Here is a 22,146-nt window from a genome sequence, read left to right as displayed (position 1 = left end):
ATGGAAACAAAGGCCCTATAGGTAGACAAAGCCACCAGACTGAAGAAGCCTGGGTCCCCAAGATACCAGGAGGGAGAAAGTCATCTGCCAACCAGGAACACCTACATTGGACTGCTATGTGAATGAAAAGTTAACTTCTGTTGTGTAGTCACTAAAATTGTAGTATTTTTGTGTTAACTGCCAACAGGATAACCTACTGAAGATTATGTATAAATACATGACTTAAGAAATCTGGTGGATTTAGAGAGTTAGTAGTGGTGTAAGAGGGGATGAGAGATGAGAGATGAGAGATGAGAGAGAGAGAGAGAGAGAGAGAGAGAAGGAGAGAAGGAGAGAAGGAGAGAAGGAGAGAACTCTAGGACAGCAGACCATAGGCAGAGGCCAAGTCATAAAGAAGTTCCTGGGTATGCTAAAAAAGTTTTTATTTTTAACCTAATTGTAATGTAAAACTATTGAAAGATTTTAGGCAGGAGTGTAAAACAATAACATTTCTATGTAAGAGCTATCACTTTGACAACAGTGTGGAGAATTAAACAGAATGATGGGGGAGAATAAAAACATATTTCTTTCAAGAATATCTTTACCTCATTCCAGCTTCAGTGTTTCGCCCACTCCTCCAATAACAGTGAGAAACATTGTATCCTAACCTTTGTTAGCAAGAGAAAGTAAGTGATGGATATGTAACCACTATGAATGCTTGATCCACCATAGAACAGTTGGCAGCCTTTCATGTTCCATGCCAATTGATTACAATATAAAACTAGTCAGGAAAGAGAAGGGAAGACACATTATGCACACTGCCAGTAGTTTAGGGTACCTGTGAAGAACATCATTTTTCCAACACTCTTTGACTAGGAAGGATTCATTTTCTAAGTTATTCAGCAGGTACCATGAGTGACACTATGACCTCTGCTTGCTATTCAAGTGGGATATAAATAAGGAAAGCACAAGACACTAACTTCATGGGGCCTGAATAGAGAGAACCTGTATTAATACCATTTAAAGTTCCCAGAAGGTGAGCCAATTATTTTTGCAATATGCTTTCAGTGCAATAACAAGAAGTAAACATGAAGTGTCCACTGTTTTTCCTCAAGCAGGGAACTCAATTATTTGTTATAGTGAATGCCTAGTACTTGGGTCCCTGTGGTTAAATTCATACAACGTCCCCAAAACCTAAACGGCCCTGCCTGAACCTTTGCACCAGCTCTAGTCCCAGCTTTCAACAAGAGCACGTTGGAGTAAATAGAGTAAGCTGCTTGCCACCAGAGGTGATCAGATGTAATGGCCATGACAGTGCATCTCTCAGACAGATCTCCTACTACGAGGACTGCAGTTGACCAATGGTCTCAGCTACTGTGCTCTGGAATCCGTGACCAAATTCACTGAGGCCAGACAATGACTGAGTTCAGTAGGGGTACTAAGGCAGGGAGGCGGGCCTCCTCTGAAGGGTCACTATGGCTTAAGGATGCCCCATGAGCCTCACTAAACCTTTCTTAGAATTGTGCCATAGCCTGGGGCACCTGGGTGGCTTAGTCGGGTAAGCATCCAACTTTGGCTCAGGTCATGATCTCGCAGCGCATGGGTTCTAGTCCTGGGTCAGGCTCTGTGCTGACAGCTCAGAGCATGGAGTCTGCTTCAGATTCTGTGTCTCCCTCTCTGTCTTCCCCTCCCCCACTTGTGCTCTGTCTCTCTCTGTCTCTCAAAAATAAACATTTTTTAAAAATTAAAAAAATAAAGAGAGAATTGTGCCATAGCCTAAGCATTTTACTACATAGCCTTCCTTCCTTCCCCACCTCCACAGAGTATGCAGCTGCACCAGGGTCTGGCAGTTGTCCCAGAATTCAAAACTCCCTCCCCAATTTCCATCAAAAAAGTTTTTCCAATAGATCTTTCACACAACTAATCTCTTCCCAGATTCTCCTTCTTGGAGGACCCAAATTAATACACTTGACAAAAGGCTCTAGCCCTGCTTCTCTTCAACCCCAAGTCTTGAGAGGAAGCAACATCTTGACACAGTGTAAAGGCCAGTGGGGATACTGCAGCTGAAAGTGTGCTCAGTTAACAAACACATACACCCATTTGTACACCCCCACTGCAGTAGCAGCAACTGGAAAATCCTTAATATCCGAGGCCAGACACCTGCCTGTAGAGCCTGATAATGCATCTGACAGCCAAACGTCCACTCATTGCTTTAGCTGTATGTTGAAATAAATATGGAGTGTTGAATTAATGCACTTCCAGCACAGTATTGTTTGAAAGCAGGTGAGAGATAAAGTATGATATCTGGTAGGAATAAAATGCTAATGAAAGGGGTTGTTTGTATACCCCCACAAAGACAAAGGATAAAGAAAGCAACAACCACCTGTGCACAGAGGGAAACAAGAGACTGTCTGCTACAGTTCCATGGACACAAACCACCGTTCTCGTTGGTAACCCATGAACTACGACCTTACCCTCCCAGGAGAAAAAGAGGCAGCTTGTCCCAGCAAAGCAATACCATGCAGCACATGTGTGCACAGGCCTGGTTCCAGATTATATCCTCACAAGCATGACACTTCCCTGAGCTTTGCGCCCTAGCCAGCTGATGGTATCACCTTCTCCAAGTAAAAACTCCAGTCCAGATGCATCCCCTGCCCCTACAAGTTTAGGCATTTGGGCAACTAAGGCAAACGTTGTATATATGTGCTCTTCAGGGAACCCTGACTTCTCTCGAACAGCATACAAGCCCTAGGTTGAAGCTTGGACAACATATTTTATCTCTAAGGCACTCACAGTCCTACACATTCTATCTCAAGTCCCACCTATGGGGGACCATGCTCTGATGCAGCCTGTGCTCAATGAGTTCCCTCATCTTTGAGTTCTTATAGCATTCATAGTTTAAACCACACCCTTTGTGGGCCAATTTAATAAAGGCTTACATTGTTCAGCATTGCTTTGTAGACCTTGGCTTTGTCTCCCCCACTAGACAATGAGACTGTTTACGACAGAGACTCTGTGCTATTTTTCATCTCTTTTTCCTTTAAAAAGCTACACTTTAGGCAGAATTGTAACCCAACTTTCCCTAAGTCCACAAACTCCCTTGGAGTCAAGAAGAAAATGATCCTCCAAGTTTATGTAATTGGTCAGTGACCAACATCTTAAAATGTAAAGAACATCACACCAAATGCTGTGATGTTCCTGTCCTGGCTGAGCTTGCAATATACCTCCCATAGCAGATGCCTGAAAGGCAAGTGACACAATGATGTTTGCAAGAGAAGGAAGGAAGGAAGAAGGAAGGAGGAAAGAGGCTCATGGGCACTCAAAATGAGAAACATTTAGAAATATGAGCCTTGTCTTTCTGGACTGGCTTTCACTTCATTCTCCACATTGAAAATACAAGAAAACCCCACTCCTTCCTCCCTCATTCTGCTTTCATGCCACAGACACACAAGGCATTGCTCTGAGACTTGAATTATAAAATGAATAAGATATGGCCCTGACCCTAAAATATTAAAATATTTTAATCTTACAGGGCCTTTTCCTCTTGTCCAATATTGTGATCCTGATTTCCAGTGAGAATAAAGTACAAATGTTTTCCAAGGCTCTTCTCATATTAAGCCTGTATTTCATAGACAATCTGCCTGCATCTTGTTGATGATCATTCTACATGATGCTGAAGCATTTCCCAAAGGGGCTTTTTTAAGAGGAACATGGATGGGAATTTACTTGCATATATAATGATTATATTTATGTACAATGGAACAGATTACAGAATGGTTTTGAAAATAGTACTAAAATCTCTCTGTGATCAGACCTATGGTTGTGTTTATACACTATCACACACACACTGCCACACTGCATGGCAGCACACCATAGGAGGCTCCCTTCAGAGTCTTTTTCTGGAGGAGTGGTGCTCCTCTGACATCACACAATGCAACAAGCCCATCTATACACGTGTCTAATCAGACTAGTCCATAGGTGTATATTTAAATGCTACATGATACTGGAGAGAATTTAGGAGCCTAAAGCAAAGGTACATAGTTACTATATGAAGATTGTAGAAGAAATGAGTTTTGTAAGTTCTTTCATTCTGTATGCATTGAATGGCTACCAAGAATAATCTAGATAAATGAGGCATTGCCCCTTACTAAAACAAGAAGATAAATCATTAAACTATATAATACTATATATCAACTTGATTAGTGTATCAGATACTATTGATTGCCAACCCAGCATCCATCCTGCCTCTTTCCCAAAAAAGCCCTGATTTGTACAGCTAGCCACCCCTCCTCCCACAGCTATATACTCAGGATAAGTTGACCTTTCCCTCAGCTCCAAGGGAGTTCCCTTTCCCCTTGCTGATAATCGGTACTACAATGGCCATGTGACTCTATTCTGGTCAATAAAAAGTGGAGGGAAGCTAGCTAGGGAACTTCTTTTTTTTTTTTTTTTTTAAAGTTTTTTTTTTTTAATGTTTATTTATTTTTGAGACAGAGAGAGACAGAGCATGAACGGGGGAGGGTCACAGAGAGAAGGAGACACAGAATCTGAAACAGGCTCCAGGCTCTGAGCTGTCAGCACAGAGCCTGACGTGGGGCTCGAACCCATGAACCGTGAGATCATGACCTGAGCCGAAGCCGGACGCTTAACCGACTGAGGAGCTAGGGAACTTCTTAGAAAAGCTTTGATATCCTAAGAGAGAAACAGAAGAACAATGAGCTCTCTTATTCCTCAGAATATTATTGGGCCTGGTTAAGATACCAGGAATTCCATACCCACGTTACTCCTCACCTGATGTTAAAGTCAGACTGGGAATAGCAGAGCAGAGCAAAGGAAAGAACCTGGGTCCTTGATAACAATAATGAGCTGCTGAATCAACCGGCCTTGCAGACTGTTCTCTGGAGTTCTAGTCATGGGAGCAATAAATGTCCTTGTTGCTTAAGTCTGTTTCAGTCAAGGTTTCTGTTATTAGCAACTGCATGCATCTTAATATATATAAACTTTTCTTTTAAACAAGTTCTAGCAAAGTTCTAAGGAATCCTAAAGAAGAGACCAACTAACTCCTTTCCCCAAAGTATTAGGGAAAGCTTTACATAGGAGATTCTTTTTTTAAATTATTTTTTAATGTTTATTATTTATTTTTGAGAGAGATAGAGAGGCAGAGTGCAACCAGGGGAGGGTCCGAAAGAGAGGGAGACACTGAATCCGAAGCAGGCTCCAGGCTCTGAGCTGTCAGCACAGAGCCCGATGTGGGGCTCGAACTCACGAACCACAAGATCATGACCTGAGCCGAAGTCAGACGCTTAACCGACTAAGCCACCCAGGTGCCCCTAGGAGATTCTTAAGGATTTATAGGAAATCTCCAGGTAGAGTAGAGGACAAGGACTTTCTAGAAAGAGGAATTCATAAATCAGTGACCACAGTGCTAACCAGGTATATCAAGCAGTTTGGGAAGGCTGACTAGGGCAACTGAAATCAGGGGCTGTAGCACACCTGAGAAATAACAGAGGGTGTTCAAGAAGAGAGATGATTGGCAAAAAAAGTCTTGAGAAAGAACCATGAGAGATTCTTGTTGGAAGAGAGATTTGCTGTGGTTTCCAGAAGAGGTAACAGCTTTGGAGACAATCATCTTAAGGGAGAAAAGAAAATTAAGGTATGGTAGGGACATGGAGAGGAAGTTAACATCAGAATTTGTCTTATATTTCTGTGAGGAAGAATTTAGCAAAGAAATTTGAGTACAGGAATGTCAAGATGACAGTAATAAAATTAATCCCAAGGAAGAGTATTGTTTACCATTATTAGTACTTTTTATTATAGTGTGAGACTCTTTAAGGCAGGGAATCTGGGATACTATTTCAGTCACCCAGATTCAAAAAATATGAACTAGGGATTCAAAATGTGGAAATAAGAAAAGGGTCTGACAAATATTCTAAGGAAGCCAAATCAGTGGACACCATTTAACTGTGTGCAAGATAGTATTCACATATATTAAAGTGTCATCTCCACAACTTTTACATTTTTACTTTATAGTTATGTATCTCACCCCTACTCAGTCTTATCAAAATTGTTATCAGAACACTGATTTAGAGAAATGATATGGGTTTGCATATCAAATACTGCATGCATTTCCTTTTAGCAGTTTAGTTTTACACTGAGATTAATCATAGATAGAACCAAAAGTAAAAATATGCAATGCCTTCTGATTATTTAGGGATTTCATTCCTTCTCTGCCCTCCCACCAATCTTCTAAATTCAAAGGACTTAAGGAAAGTGTGGGTGTTGCTAAAAGGGACACAATTTATTGCTTTGGGATGGTTCACTATCAACTTGCTTTGGTGAAGAAAAAAAATCCTATAAGGGTTTCAGAACAGGTCTGAGGCAAGAGTAAAAAAAGTAAGAGTACCCAATAAGAGTACCCCATGATATTTCAAGGTGGGAGGGGTCCATGAACTGTCCTACCTTAGGAAGCCTCATTCAAAGTTCTGTCTTCTCACAGGTTAGAGTCACATGGGAAATGACAAAAAGACACAACCACCAGATCTTCTACCACAGCAAAGTGTCCAATGTTTTTCTCCATCTTTGGTTTATACCAATAATGCACACAGGCACACACACATGCACACAACATACACAGAGATACACACTACATATTTCACAGCACTCTGGGGTTCTCAACATAGGATTATAGACAACTTTTCTCTAGAAACTATCTCAGCCACCAGCTTATATATAGCTCAAACCTTTTGCTGCAAGCATCTTAGGAGATTTACAGAAGAAATATAGATATGTAACTAGCCACATACTAAAACAAAATTATTTATAATGTTTACACAAAACAGTCTATTTTTTTGTTTTGTTTTTGTTTTCTGTAAAACCAGAAGGGGAAACATAAACAGATATAAATAGTGAAAAAGCAGAGGGGGGTGGGGAACTCTCTAATAAGTGAAGATTTTCTCCCAGCCCTCCTTTTCATCACAGGATAGTAATGTAGTGAGGAAGAGAAAAGAGAAGAAAGTAAAGGATACAAAACTAGGAACCACATACTGAACTTTATTTTCCTAGTTCTGAAACTTTAGAAGTATCAGAAGTCTCTGGAAGCTTTGTTAAACACAGACTGCTGGACTCTGCCCCAAGTTTCCTACTCAGTAGTGGGTCTGGGTTGAGGCCCACATTCTTGCATTTCTAAAAAGTTCTCAGGTGATGCTGATGCTGTGAGAAGCACTGTAGTACAAGACAACAAATAATTCCCACCATTATGAGTGCCATCACAGTCCTAGAACTCTGTCAAAGTCCAAACCACCTCATGCTCATGCACACAGGTTTCATAGAGCATAGAGAGCCCAGAGGCATAATTAAAGATTCTACCTTCAGTCTCTTCCAAAAATTCAAGTCAATTAAACTAACATATGATGAAAGCCATTTTGTATGATTCATATGAATAAGGCACTTACAGAAACTTTCCCCACCCATTCTGACAACCACAGATATTTAAAACAAGCATAAGTGTGGACTTGTAACACTGCTTTCCCTGATGCTGGGGCAGGTGTTTCCAAGTCAGCCTCATCACTCTCTGTGGGACAGTTTAACCCAGCTTCTTGGCATGGATGTACTTTCACAATATTGCTCCTATTGAATTTCCCATGCTGGGCTTTATGCTATGACAGGATAACATTTCTGAGGCCTTAAGGTAAAAGAAAAACTTAACTACTTGCCTCATTTCCCCACTCCTGACTACTTATCAACAGCAGAAGCTTTCAAGGTGGTGTTTTTGCCAATTATTCTGTGCAGCCTTAGCCAAAGTTGTAAATTTTTGGAATTTCTTTTCCCTTATATGCAAACTGAATGAAGATCATTGTATTTTGCATGGATGTCCTGAGGATTAGCAATAATATTTATACTTAAGATACCTCAGTCTCTATCTTTCTTCTGTAAACTTTCTAAGATACCATCACCTGGCACAGAGTAGACATTTATTAAATAATAGAAACTCTGGGGCGGGGGGAGGGCAAGACGATGGAACAGCATGGAAGTTTTTTGTGTGTCTCGTATCCATGATATACAGCCAGACCAACACTAAACCATCCTACACGCCTAGAAAACTGATTGGAGGATTAACACAACAATCTGCACAACCTGAACCACAGAATTCAGGAGGTATGCAGCACAGAGAGGTGAACTTGGGGAGCGAGAAGCCACGGTGGGGAGGGAGCCACTTTTGGGGGCGGAGAGAGAATGGAGATGGGGGTGGGGAGAGAATATGTGAAAAGCACCCCTCCCCCAAAGCAGCTGGAGAGAGAGTGGAAAATTGGAAACAGCCGCAGGGACTAAACTAAAAAGGGAGAAAGGAGAGGGTTTAAATTCCATTAAGACTGTAAACAAGGGGAGCACAAAGTCACCCAACTCTGCAGCTCGATACCTGGCAGTGCTCTGGTGGGAAGGGAGAATCCCCAGGAACAGAGTGGGGTCCGGGAGGTTCTGGGGCCACATGGGGAAAAGCAATTCCACTGCAGGAAGTACATTTGATAGAGGCTGTGAGGCAACCTGGGCCCAGCAGACCCCAGAAAATGGCCACATTCATGGTGCTGGAACAAGGTCGTTAAGGGTGAAGGCTGGTGCCAGATGTGTGTTGTGATTTTCCATAATCCTGAAACACTGCTGCTACACTATCTCGCGAACTTTTTCTGGGGCGGGCTGGCACCTGGCCGCAGACCCGGGGCACCGACAGCAGCAGGGTCCAGCAGGCGTTCCTGGGTGCAGCAAGCATTCAGCCATTGCTCATTTGGCTGTTGCTCGGTGAGACCCTCCCACAGAGGGGTCGATGGGGTCAAAGCTGCAGTCTTTCAGAAGTAAGGGGCTGGGGAAAATAGCCGCATCTGAGACAAAACTGGGGAGAGAGGTACTGCCTGGGGCCTGGTCACGGACAGTGAAAAAGCGGGGAGTGGACCACAGCTGAAGACAGAGGATGGGTGCACGATTGTTGACGGGGGAAACAGAGTTCCAATACTAGAGACTGGGCAGCTGGGTGACGTCATTTTCACCACTCCCGCGCATGTGCATACGCACCTACGTGCACCACAACAATCCACCTCAGCAGGCTAGCAGCGCCATGTAGTGGAGAATGGAGCCATTATACTAAGCCCCGCCCAACTGGGCCAACCTGGCACTTCAAGAAAACAAGTCTCACTGCCTACTTAGTTTATGGACTATAAAGCACTTTATAGTCTAACTTTTAGAGGAAAACGAAGTAATTTCAGTCCTATTTCAATCTGTTAGCAGGTCTATCCACTTTTTTTCTCTTTTTCACTTCTTTTTCTTGAATACGGAAGCAGAAAAAATTCATTTTTATTTTCAATTTTTATTAAAAATATTTTTCTTTAATGTTTTACCATATTTTAAACTTTTTTGTAAATTTTGCAAATTCTATTTTACTTCCATCATTTTATTTTAGTCTCCTTCAGTGTATTCACTTTTTCAAATTTTCAAATGATTTTCTTTTTTTCTTTTTCTTTTTTTCATTTCTTTTCTTTTTCTTGAACACAGAGAGAAAAAATTCATTTTTATTTTTAATTTTTATTAAAAATATTTTTCTTTGCACTTTTTCTACTATATTCTTTACTTTTGTGTAAATTTTTTCAAATTCTATTTTACTTCCATCATTTCATTTTTGTCTATGTCAGTGTATTCATTTTTTCAGTCTCAAACGATTTCCTTTTATTTTCTTTCTTTTTCTTTTTCCCCCTTTTTTCTCTAATCTATCAAACCACTTTCAACACCCAGACCAAAACACACCTAGGATCTAGCATCATTTACTCGATATTTTTCTGTGTGTGTTTTTAATTTTTTAATTTTAATATTTTTTAAAATTTAATTTTTTTTAATTTTAATTTTTCTAACTCATTAATTCATTTTCTCCCTTAAAAATGACAAAACGAAGGAATTCACCCCAAAAGAAAGAGCACAAAGAAACAACAGCCAGGGATTTAACCAACACAGATACAAGCAAAATGTCTGAACCAGAGTTTAGAATCACGATAATAAGAATACTAGCTGGTGTCAAAAATAGATTAGAGTCCCTTTCTGCAGAGATAAAAGAAAAAAAAACTAGTCAGGATGAAATAAAAAATGCTATAACTGAGCTGCAATTACAGGTGGATGCTGCAGTGGGAAGGATGGATGAGGCAGAACAGAGAATCAGCAATATAGAGGACAAACTTATGGAGAATAGTGAAGCAGAAAAAAAGAGGGAGATTAAGGCAAAAGAGCATGATTTAAGAACTAGAGAAATCAGTGACTCATTAAAAAGGAACAACATCAGAATCACAGGGGTCCCAGAAGAAGAAGAGAGAGAAATAGGGGTAGAAGGGTTATGTGAACAAATCATAGCGGAAAACTTTCCTAACCTGGGGAAAGACACAGACATCAAAATCCAAGAACCACAGAGGACCCCCATTAGAGTCAACAAAAACTGACCATCAACAAGGCATATCATAGTCAAATTCACAAAATACTCAGGCAAGGAGAGAATCATGAAAGCAGTAAGGGAAAAAAAGTCCCTAACCTACAAGGGAAGACAGATCAGGTTTGCAGCAGACCTATCCACAGAAACTTGGCAGGCCAGAAAGGAGTGGCAGGATATATTCAGTGTGTTGAATCAGAAAAATAAGCAGCCAATAATTCTTTCTCCAGCAAGGCTGCCATTCAAAATAGAAGGAGAGAGAAAAAGTTTCCCAAACAGAAATTAAAGGAGTTTGTGACCACTAAACCAGCCCTGCAAGAAATTTTAAAGGGGGGGGGGGCTCTCTGAGGGGAGAAGAGATGAAAATATAAATAAACAAACAAACACCAAAAGCAACAAAGATTAGAAAGGACCAGAGAACACCACCAGAAACTCCAACTCTACAAGAATCATTAAGGCAAAAAATTCATATCTTTCAGTACTCACTGTAAACATCAATGGGCTCAATGCTTCAGTCAAAAGATATAGGGTAACAGAATGGATAAGAAAACAAGATCCATCTATATGTTGTTTACAAGAGACCCACTTGAGACCTAAAGACACCTTCAGATTGAAAATAAGGGGATGGAGAACCATCTATCATGCTAATGGTCAACAAAAGAAAGCCAGAGTAGCCATACTTATAGCAGACAATCTAGACTTTAAAATAAAGACTGTTTCAAGAGATGTAGAAGGGCATTATATCATAATCAAGGGGTCTATCCACCAAGAAGACCTAACAATTGGAAAAATTTATGCGACAAATCTGACAGCACCCAAATATATAAATCAATTAATCACAAGCATTAAGAAACTCATCGATAGTAATACCATAATAGTAGGAGACTTCAACACCCCACTCACAGCAATTTGTTGATCATCCAATCAACAAATCACCAAGGAAACAATGGCTGTGAATGACACACTGGACCAGAGGGACTTAACAGATATATTCAGAACATTTCATCCTAAAGCAGCAGAATATACATTCTTCTCCAGTGAACATGGAACATTCTCCAGAATAGACGACATACTGGGACACAAAGCAGCCCTCGGCAAGTACAAAAAGATCGAGATCATACCATGCATATTTTCAGACCACAATATTATGAAACTCAAAATCAACCACAAGAAAAAATTTGGAAAGGTAACAAATACTTGGAGACTAAAGAACATCCTACTAAAGAATGAATGGGCTAACCAAGAAGTTAAAGAGGCAATTAAAAAGTATATGGAAGCCAATGAAAATGATAACACCACAACCCAAAACCTCTGGGATGAAGGAAAGGCGGTCATAAGAGGAAGTATATAGCAATCCAGGCATTCCTAAAGAAGGAAGAAAGATCTCAGATACACAACCTAACCTTATACCTTAAGGAGCTGGAAAAAGAACAGTAAATAAAAGCCAAAAACAGAAGAGACAGAAAATAATAAAGATTAGGGCAGAAATTAATGCTATCAAAACAAAAACAAAAACAAAAACAAAAACAAAAACAAAAACAAAACACAGAGCAGGTTAATGAAACCAGAAGCTGGTTCTTAGAAAGAATTAACAAAATTGATAAACTACTAGGCAGTTTGATCAAAAAGAAAAAAGAAAGGACCCAAATAAATAAAATCAAGAGTGAAAGAGGAGAGATCACAACCAACACAACAGAAATGAAAACAATAATAAGAGAATGTTATGAGCAATTATATGCCAATAAAATGGGTAGTCTAGAAGAAATGAACAAATTCCTAGAAACATATACACTACCAAAACTGAAATAGGAAGAAATAGAAAATTTGAACAGACCCATAACCAGTAAGGAAATCAAATTAGTAATCAAAAATCTCCCAAAAAACAACAGTCCAGGGCCATATGGCTTTCCAGGGGAATTCTACCAAACATTTAAGGAAGAGTTAACACCTATTCTCTTGAAGCTGTTCCAAAAAATAGAAATGGAAGGAAAACTTTCAAACTCTGTCTATGAAGCCAGCATTACCTTGATTCCAAAACCAGACAGAGACCCCGCTAGAAACAAGAACTATAGACCAATTTCCTTGATGAACATGGATGCAAAAATACTCAACAAGATATTAGCCAACTGGCTCTAACAATACATTATAAAAATTATTCACCACAACCAAGTGGGATTTATACCTGGGATGCAAGGCTGGTTCAATATCCACAAAACAATTAATGTGATCCATCACATCAATAAAAGAAAGGACAAGAACCATATGATCCTTTCAAGAGATGCAGAGGAAGCATTAGACAAAATACAGTATCCTTTCTTGATAAAAACCCTCAAGAAAGTAGGGATAGAGGGAGCATACTTCGAGATCATAAAAGCCATATATGAATGACCCAACGCTAATATCATCCTCAATGGGGAAAAACTGACAGCTTTCCCCTTAAGGTCGGGAACAAGACAGGGATGTCCACTCTCGCCACTGTTATTCAACATAATATTGGAAGTCTTAGCCTCTGCAATCAGGCAACACAAAGAAATAAAAGGCATCCACATCAGCCAGGAGGAGGTCAAACTTTCACTCTTTGCAGATGACATAATATTCTATATGGAAAACCCAAAAGATTCCACCAAAAAACTGCTAGAATTGATTCATGAATTCAGCAAAGTTTCAGGATATAAAATCAATGCACAGAAATAGGTTGCATTCCTATACACCAACAATGAACCCACAGAAAGAGAATTCAAGGAATCGATCCCGTTTACAGTTGCACCAAAACCCATAAAATACCTAGGAATAAATCTAACCAAAGAGGTGAAAAATATATATGCTGAAAACTATAGAAAGCTTATGAAAGAAATTGAAGAAGACACACACACAAAAAATGGATAAAGATTCCATACTCCTGGATAGGAAGAACACATATTGTTAAAATGTCGATACTACCCAAAGCAATCTACATATTCAATGCAATCCCTATCAAAATAACACCAGTATTCTTCACAGAGATAGAACAAATAATCCGAAAATTTGTATGGAACCAGAAAAGACCCCGAATAGCCAAAGCAATCTGGAAAAAGAAAACCAAAATGGGAGGCATCACAATTCTGGACTTCAAGCTGTACTACAAAGTTGTAATCATCAAGACAGTATGGTACTGGCACAAGAACAGACACTTAGCTCAATGGAACAGAATAGAGAACCCAGAAATGGACCCACAAACCTATGGCCAACTAATCTTTGACAAAGCAGGAAAGAATATCCAATGGAATAAACACAGTCTCTTCAGCAGGTGGTGCTGGGAAAACTGGACAGCAACATACAGAAGAATGAACCTGGACTACTTTCTTACACCAGACACAAAAATAAAATCAAAATGGATGACAGACCTAAATGTAAGACAGGAAGCCATCAAAATCCTCTAGGAGAAAGCAGGCAAAAACCTCTTTGATCTTGGCCACAGCAACTTCTTACTCAACACATCTCCGGAGGCAAGGGAAACAAAAGCAAAAATGAACTACTGGGACCTCATCAAAATAAAAAGCTTCTGCACATCAAAGGAAATAATCAGCAAAACCAAAAGGCAACCAATGGAATGGGAGAAGATATTTGCAAATGATGTATCAGATAAAGAGTTAGTATAAAAAATCTATAAAGAACTTATCAAACTTTACACCCAGAAAGCAATCCAGTGAAGAAACAGGCAATAGACATGAATAGACACTTCTCCAAAGAAGACATCCAGATGGCCAACGGACACATGAAAAAATGCTCAACATCACTCATCATCCAGGAAATACAAATCAAAACCACAATGAGATACCATCTTACACCTGTCTGAATGACTAACATTAACAATTCAGGCAACAACAAATTTTGGTGAGGATGTGGAGAAAAAGGATCTCTTTTGCATTGTTGGTGGGAATGTAAGCTGGTGCAGCCACTCTGGAAAACAGTATGGAGGTTCCTCAAAAAACTAAAAATAAAGTACCCTACGATCCAGCAATTGCACTACTAAGCATTTATCCAAGGGATACAGGTATGCTGTTTTGAAGGGACACATGAATCCTCCAATGTTTATAGCAGCACTATCAACAATAGCCAAAGTATGGAAAGAGCCCAAATGTCCATCAATGGATGAATGGATAAAGAAGATGTGGTATATATGTACAATGGAGTATTACTCGGCAGTCAAAAAGAATGAAATCTTGCCATTTGGAACTACATGGATGGAACTGGAGGGTATTATGCTAAGTGACATTAGTCAGAGAAAGACAAATATCATATGACTTCACTCATATGAGGACATTAAGAGACAAAACAGATGAACATAAGGGAAGGGAAACAAAAATAATATAAAAACAGAGGGGGACAAAACATAAGAGACTCATAAATATGGAGAACAAACTGAGGGTTACTGGAGGGGTTGTGGAAGGGGGGATGGGCTCAATGGATAAGAGGCACTAAAGAATCTACTCCTGAAATCATTGTTGCACTATATACTAATTTGTATGTAAATTAAAAACAATTAAAATGAAATTCAAATAAATAAATAAATAAATAAATAAATAATAAATAAATAAATAAAGGAAGGAAGCCTTCTAGAGCTAAATGTGTGAAAGAGTATGGGTTTTATGGTCCTGGGCTTAAAGAAGCTCAGCTTGCTGTTGGTTCCCACCAAGTCACTTCATGTCTCTATGTGCCAGTTTCCTTATATGTTCTTTTCTCTTTGCTTTGCTTTTCTTTCCTTTTCTCTTCTCTCCTTTCCTTCTTTCCTTTTTCTTTCTTTCTTTCTTTCTTTCTTTCTTTCTTTCTTTCTTTCTTTCTTTCTTTCTTTTTTCAAGAGAGAGCATGAGCAGGGAAAGGAACAGTGAGAGAGAGAGAGAGAATCTCAAGCTGAGCATGAGAGAGAGAGAATCTCAAGCTGAGCATGGGACCCGACATGGGGCTCAATCCCATGATCCTGAAATCATGACCTGAGCCAAAATCAAGAGTCAGAGGCTTAATTGCTTGAGCCATCCAGGAACCTCAGTTTCCTCATTTGTAACATGAAAATGTTATACCTCCTCCCCAACACACACACATGCACATACAAACGCACCCAGGTTTGTGATACCCAGTGGTCGCATGGAGCCAAACTACCAAGGTTTGAGTCCTGGCTATGGCATATCATAGGTATGTGATCTTTGACAAGTTATTTGATTTTTGTTGTCTCAGTTTCTGCATCTAAAAAAAGGCTGTTGTGAGGATTAAATGAGTAAACACATGTAAAGCCCTTATGACAAAATAGTTCACATAGTAAATGCTATTTGTGTTAGCTATTTTCACTATTATATTTTGATGTAATAGATGTTTAACAAATGTTGGTTCTTGATATTTCTACTTCTTTAACCATATAATTTTAATTCAATTTAGACTATAATAATATCTCTGTAAACAGTTTGAATCATAGATTCATTTTCTTGATGTGTACACTCATTACCTTTTAATACCCTGAGAGGGGAATCTTTTGAGGAATCATAATAGTTTGCACTCAGGGCTTCCTCTGTAGCTCCTTAGAGATCCAGAAGCACAACAGAATGTATAGGAGGTTATTTTCTTAAAATCAACTTTTGAAAACCTACAGAGAGCAATATGCCTTGAATTTTTTCATTTTTTCAACATTTATTTGGCTAACACTTTACCGCACAGAAAATCTTGCCCTGATCTCTGAAGCTTCTTAAAGTCAACCTTTTTACACTAAAGGGAAAACAAGTTTAGTTCACTGGGCTCTTAACCCTAATTACCTTTCCTACAGATCCCTTCAAATTAAACCAGAACCACTCTGATTTTCACATGACATGCATCCATAAGCCCCTGAATCTCAACCTGCTCTCCCTGTTCTGATGGTATAACATGCTCTCCTTACCTTTCTGACGGGAATTCAATAGCATTTAATGAGCACTCCTTACAAAATCAGAGCAGGACTAAAAGAACTAAGAGTGGTATAATAACACTAACTAAAATCCTGTCTGGAAGAAAGGCCTGAATATCATTATAGGCTGGTAGGGTTCTGGAAAGAAAGCTACTGGTTTGGTTGGAGTGACTAGGCTGAAGCTAGTCTTTGCCTAAATTTTGAAGGACTTTCGAAGCTGGAAGGGAGCTTTCATTTTTTCCTCTTTTTACAGATATGAAAAACAAGGCCAGAGATTAAGTCACTTGGCCAAAGTAATGCATTTAGCTACTGGGGAAAAAAAAAAAAAAAAGTCATCAAGATTGAAAAACCCAAATCCCCAAGAGAGAATCAAATGCTTTCTCCATTAAAGCATACCACATTTGAATAAGTACAAAACCTCAGAAGAGCCTTCCAGGCAGGGGGAGGAGGGCAAAGTGGGCAAAGTGGCAGTAAACAACTCCTATGGGCCTGGCAGTCAAGGAGTCAGTGCTGGACAGGAGCAGAGCAAAATGGATCAGTAGGGTGGAGCCCCATCATGTTCAGCAGCACAATTTTATCCTGAGGAACTTCCAACCAGTGCCCTATGATTTTTTAAGAAAGATAGCTTTTAAAACCTTAGTGATTCACATGTAACTGTATTATCTTTAAATTTCAAACAAACAAAAAAGCTATTGAGTAAATTATTTAACCTTATTGTATTGCTAAGTATACTGTTAGATGATAAGACATAGTTTACATAGTTTAATATGGCATAGTTTGATGAAATAAAAATCTAAACTTTGTGGCTTGGAATTTCTTGGAATTTCTCTTCTGTCTGCTAAATAGTGAGCAAATTTCCACATGAGTTCAGAGACTGTCCCTTATATTGGAAGGCCATAAATCAAAGATAGACTTCTAAGAGGTTTGAATTGTTCTGTCCCTAAGCTTAGATCCCAACCCTCAAAGGTATGGCATTATGAATGTCCTATAAAGTATGAGAGCCTCCAATGATGTGTAATGAAATTCTCAATGCTATCGGGGAATAAGGAGAGATTTTTTTCTTTTACGAACTATAAGCATGGGATGCAGGGCCCTAAGTGAGCAGCACTAAGTGCACCAGCTGCTGTCAGTCAATATTTTGGCCATTAATAGTCATTTAAGCTATTAGTCCAATTTAAATGACTATCATCATGGCTTAAGATATAAACCAGTTATAGATTTCAATCCTTAAATTTTGAAATAATGAGAGCGCAGAATGTCATGAAGCACAATTACCCATTACTGTTCCTCATGAAGCAAAAATATGGTTATAATGCTGTTACTGATTTTTAAAAGCATCCTAGGACCCTTAATGTCAAAAAAAGAAGATATTTTTCATATAATAGATTATTTGTAGTTGGGAGTATCAGACTGATCTCCAATGAACACAGAATCAAACTGAACACAACACATGATTTTTCTTGGCCTCCACAACCCCTCATAGGATATTTTAAGGTTAACAACTTGGAAATTGTTTCTATCAATAACTATAAGAGAGCAATTAAATGTTCTATTTGATAACTTTTCCCCTCATTTTTCTTGAACTGCTCATTTCCTAAGCCCCTGCTCCTTAGAATTTTTAAGTTGGATTCCTGATCTACTGATAAAATGCATTAACATCTAATCTTTCTTCTAAAGGATATTTGACACATTTCATCAGAATAACCAGCAGAAAGGCAGAATGTCTTAGTAGAGATGGAGGTTGAATCCCAACTCAGCAGCTAATTACATGACCTTCACCTAGCTAAGTTTTCCTTTCCTTGTCTGTGAAATTAAGATGTTGGAATTATGATCTCTAAGACTCCTTCCCAACTTGTGAATTTCAAATTCATTTATAGGCATTGGGTACTTCATTCACTTGGCATTTCCTTTCCCCTTCTCATTTAAACGTGTTTATTAGAATGTCCAATCTTGTTCCTCTGTTGTAGTTTCAGACTATTTTATCACTGATAGAAAGTCCCCAATAAACAGTTTAGATATAATGATGAACAGGAGCCAACTTTATAGACATGTGTATGTATAAAAGCACATGGACCTTGCTATGAATGACTGTTCAGTTTTGGGGAAGTTAGTTCACTGCTCTGAGATTTAGTTTCTTCCTCTGTATAATGAGGGGGCTGGAGAAGATAACCTCTATGATCCCCTTAAATTTCAACAATTATAATTCTTTACCAACAACAAAAAAATAACACTAAAATGAAAGTATTTTCATTCATTTATATAGTTTAAGATAACTCAAGGATACTCAAAATTTTAGTAAAGGAATAGTTATGCATACATATGCATGTTTTCATACTTTTTATAATCATTTTACTTTGCATTGTTTCAGAATTCGCTTTCAATAACTTACATATAAAAAATTCAGAGGAATGGAAATCAGACAACTTAATCCCACTCTTATAAACCACAAGCCTTAAGAATAGCAATTTAAAGAAACGCTATCTGAACCATTCTGCAATACACTAATATTTTATGATTTCAACCTCAACTTGAAAGTATTTCATGAAGTTTTTAAGAAGTAAAGGTAATCTGGGACTTTTTCAGGCTCAAAAGTAAAAGTTGCACTTATATATTATGAGTACAAACTATGGTTGAATTTTAATAAATCATCAAAATTTAATCAAATGTTTACAAAAGAATGTATCCATCATGGATTAGCTGAAATTGGTAAAATGAGTCATAGTTTAACCGTATTCAGTGCCGTGAAGAAATCTTCTAATAAAGGTTTATAATTTAAAAATCTGTGTTGTTATGCAAAACCATATATAGCCCTTTAATTTAATGCCAAGAATTACATTGTTTCTGGCTTCTCAGATTACATCCCATATCCTCTTTGGTTATTTATTAGCCAAGTCAAGAGAAAGATCATGGTTCACTGTTGATGGAGAAAAGCAAATGACTGGTACCTCGGGCTTTACACCTGACAGAACCACTTCCTTTCTGTTTGACATTTTCTTCAACCTGATTGTGTTTTCCCCTCAAATGAAAGTGTTGTTTTTTGCTTTAAGACCCTCAGTACAAAAGAATTTAACTCTGTGCTCGGAAGGGATCAGCACATCAGTCTCCTGAAAGAAAATATACTGCTTAGCCTATAACTTTTAGTTCCTAGCTCAAGTATCTCACCATGGAATCTAGTTTAGGCATAGAATTTCTTACAGTCTCAAATCATGACTGTACATTATTATCATCACAACATCACATGGTTAGCATATAAAATTGATCCTGTGCCCTGAACCTCAGGGATATAAAAGGCTTTAAGACTTCCAAAATGAGGGAAGAAAAATATAAAAGTACATTTTTTGCTATGAATTATAGCAATGCTTCACTTGTTTTCATTGTGTTCAAAGTTCCTATCCATTACCAAGCTGAGATAAGAATAGTATAGCAAGTTTTAGAACTACTGGTGTCTTGCATTGTACTTTCAAAGATGAGAGTACAGCATGGATAATCTCTACACATTTTACTAAACTTTCTGAAAGGAATGACACGGTAAATTGTACAGAAAGAGCAATACTTCAGGAGTTTAAAATATTAAATGCTTTTCCAGATCTTTCCCCCTACTCCCCGCCAAAGGCACATAGCATATAATATTAAAAATGACAGTAATTATAAATGAGAAAGTGTAAAATCAGGCTAAGAAATGAAAAGTATTGCATAAGGAAACTTTTGTATAAGAAAATAAAACATTGCCCATATAATTAAAATGGGTTTGGATACAGTTTTTCCAATAGCAGGGGTGGGGTATGTTTCTGCCAGTTTCCTTCTTGAAACTAGTTGACATAAGACGATTCATTCCATACAGTTTTAAATAATGCTATTTCCAGAACGTTATAAAACTCATCAGTCCCTCCTGTGAAAGATTGCTGCTCTTTGTGACTGCAGAGTCCTGACTTCCCAATATCTATCATTACAAAAACAAACAGTTTGCTCGGTTGGACTCCCCACATGACAATGGACCCGCATCTGTCAACAGACTTGCATTATGTGCCGCCTGAGAACACGACTATGACATTTACTCTTGTGACAGGGCAAATTTCAGCAGCTCATCTGGAAAGAGATGAGCATTCATTATGCTGCAGCACCTTTCATCAAGCTAATGACACTTCAATCAGCACATTTTCTCCAGTTTCAATACTTTGCCATCTGAGCACAAGTCTCTAATTACGCCCAAGCAACAAGTTTCACATCAATCCTACAATTTCTGCACTCACCATACACCATTGCTCCTCCGGTTTCATGCAAGAAGCGAAATCGATGATTTTTAAATAACCAGATTGTCAAAATGGTAAGGATGAGCAAAAAATTAAAGACAAGCAGCTCCACTGCTCCCTGATGTTGAAACTGATACTCATCCTTCTCTGACATAAACCTTTGCTGTCTCTCCATTCTCTGGTCTTCTCGTAATTCCTTAGACAAAAACCTGGATAAGGACTATTTTATCCAGATTTGCCTGAAACAGTCTAGCTGCCTGAAGATTTCAGAATAAACACTGCCACTTAAGTTGCTACTTCATGAGCGTTCTGCCTTAGTATTCAGATGGCTTCTCGTTACAACTTCCTGTTTCTCTTAAAGCAGCCCTGTCTCTTTTCAAACTCCAGAGTGTAGTTTCATCATGGACTCTTACGGTCTTGAAACAATCCATTCCACGAAATTATCTCTCATGTTGGACAAACCTGCAAGCCATCATTCTGAGATCTTGAGTCATGATTCTTATTGTTTCAAACAAGCTCCTTAAACTGCATAACTGGTGAACTGTAGATTAAGAATAAAACAGATCACCTTTCATCAGCAACATTTTCTAAGTTCAAAAAGCTAATTCCGAATCATAACCTCAATCACACGCCAGATTTCACCTCTCCAACCAAAGTCTACCAATGTGACAGGGTTTAATTGATGGCTCTGATTTGACCTAATATGATTTCACAGGAATTTTGTTTTAAGGTGAGAATGAAAAAAGAATTTAGTATATGACTCCCCCTCCTTCTCTATGGCTTTATATAACTGGTAGTCACAAGTGCAGCATTTAAACTGCTCCCTTTTACCAAGAATAAATGAAAGCAAAAGACACAGAGAAAATCCTGTCCCCATCTCTACAGCTGTGCTGTTTGGATATGTTAAGTCAAAAAAGAAAAGACGCTAAACACATATCTTTGAAGGAAGAAACCATATAGCCATCCTCAGCAATACTACATACATGGATTTCTCTTTATAGAGCTTCTGGTCCAGACATCCAGGACCCACAGAAATATGCCATAGATCACAAACTTCCTCTGTCCTGTGGCAAAACAATGTGGTGAGGTCACTGAGGAATAGTCTGCCACCAGCAACAAAGGCTCCAAAAATCACAAGACTTAGACCATAACAGTGATGATTCTTCAGCTCACCTTCCATTTGGCAGGCCGTTTCTGTTTGAATTCATATTTTTATGCTTTTTGGAAAAGTTCAAGACAATATTACTACCAGGGGCTCTGCTGATTTTTCAGCAACTGCTATGATTTATTGGCCTTATTGGTTCTATAGTGCAATTAGATACATCCAAGGGTTCAGTGACTTTTTTTCTCATTTCATGGGTTAAGTGAGTTTTTTCTCATTTCATGGTACTATTGTAACTCAGGAGTATAAATCATTTAGTATGCCCACATTCAACAGAATTGGCATTCAGTGTGTAGAGTGTAAATGATTTCTTGAGTAGAGAAAGTCCAAATATATCCTCCAAAGCTCTTGTCACCAAAAGCTAGAGGTCAAACATAATATATTGGAAACT

General features: G+C 38.6%; 1 protein-coding gene across 2 annotated transcripts in view; it reads right to left on the bottom strand.

Moving 5' to 3' along the window:
* SLC9A9 (solute carrier family 9 member A9) overlaps positions 1–21,783 on the bottom strand; it is a 573,025-nt gene extending 551,242 nt beyond the window's left edge. Inside the window, exon 1 of one of the 2 annotated variants that reach the window (XM_049629746.1) lies at positions 20,594–21,783. In XM_049629746.1, coding sequence (XP_049485703.1) covers positions 20,594–20,768 — 175 coding nt within the window. In that variant the 5' untranslated portion in view covers positions 20,769–21,783. The remainder of the gene's footprint in view (positions 1–20,593) is intronic. The other variant, XM_049629747.1, reaches the window with a different exon arrangement.
* Between the last annotated feature and the right edge of the window lie 363 nt (positions 21,784–22,146).

Source organism: Panthera uncia, chromosome C2, assembly GCF_023721935.1.
Source record: "Panthera uncia isolate 11264 chromosome C2, Puncia_PCG_1.0, whole genome shotgun sequence".
Taxonomy (NCBI): domain Eukaryota; kingdom Metazoa; phylum Chordata; class Mammalia; order Carnivora; family Felidae; genus Panthera; species Panthera uncia.
The sequence above is the reverse complement of the archived record's forward strand: the minus strand, read 5'-3'. Positions and strand labels throughout refer to the sequence as shown.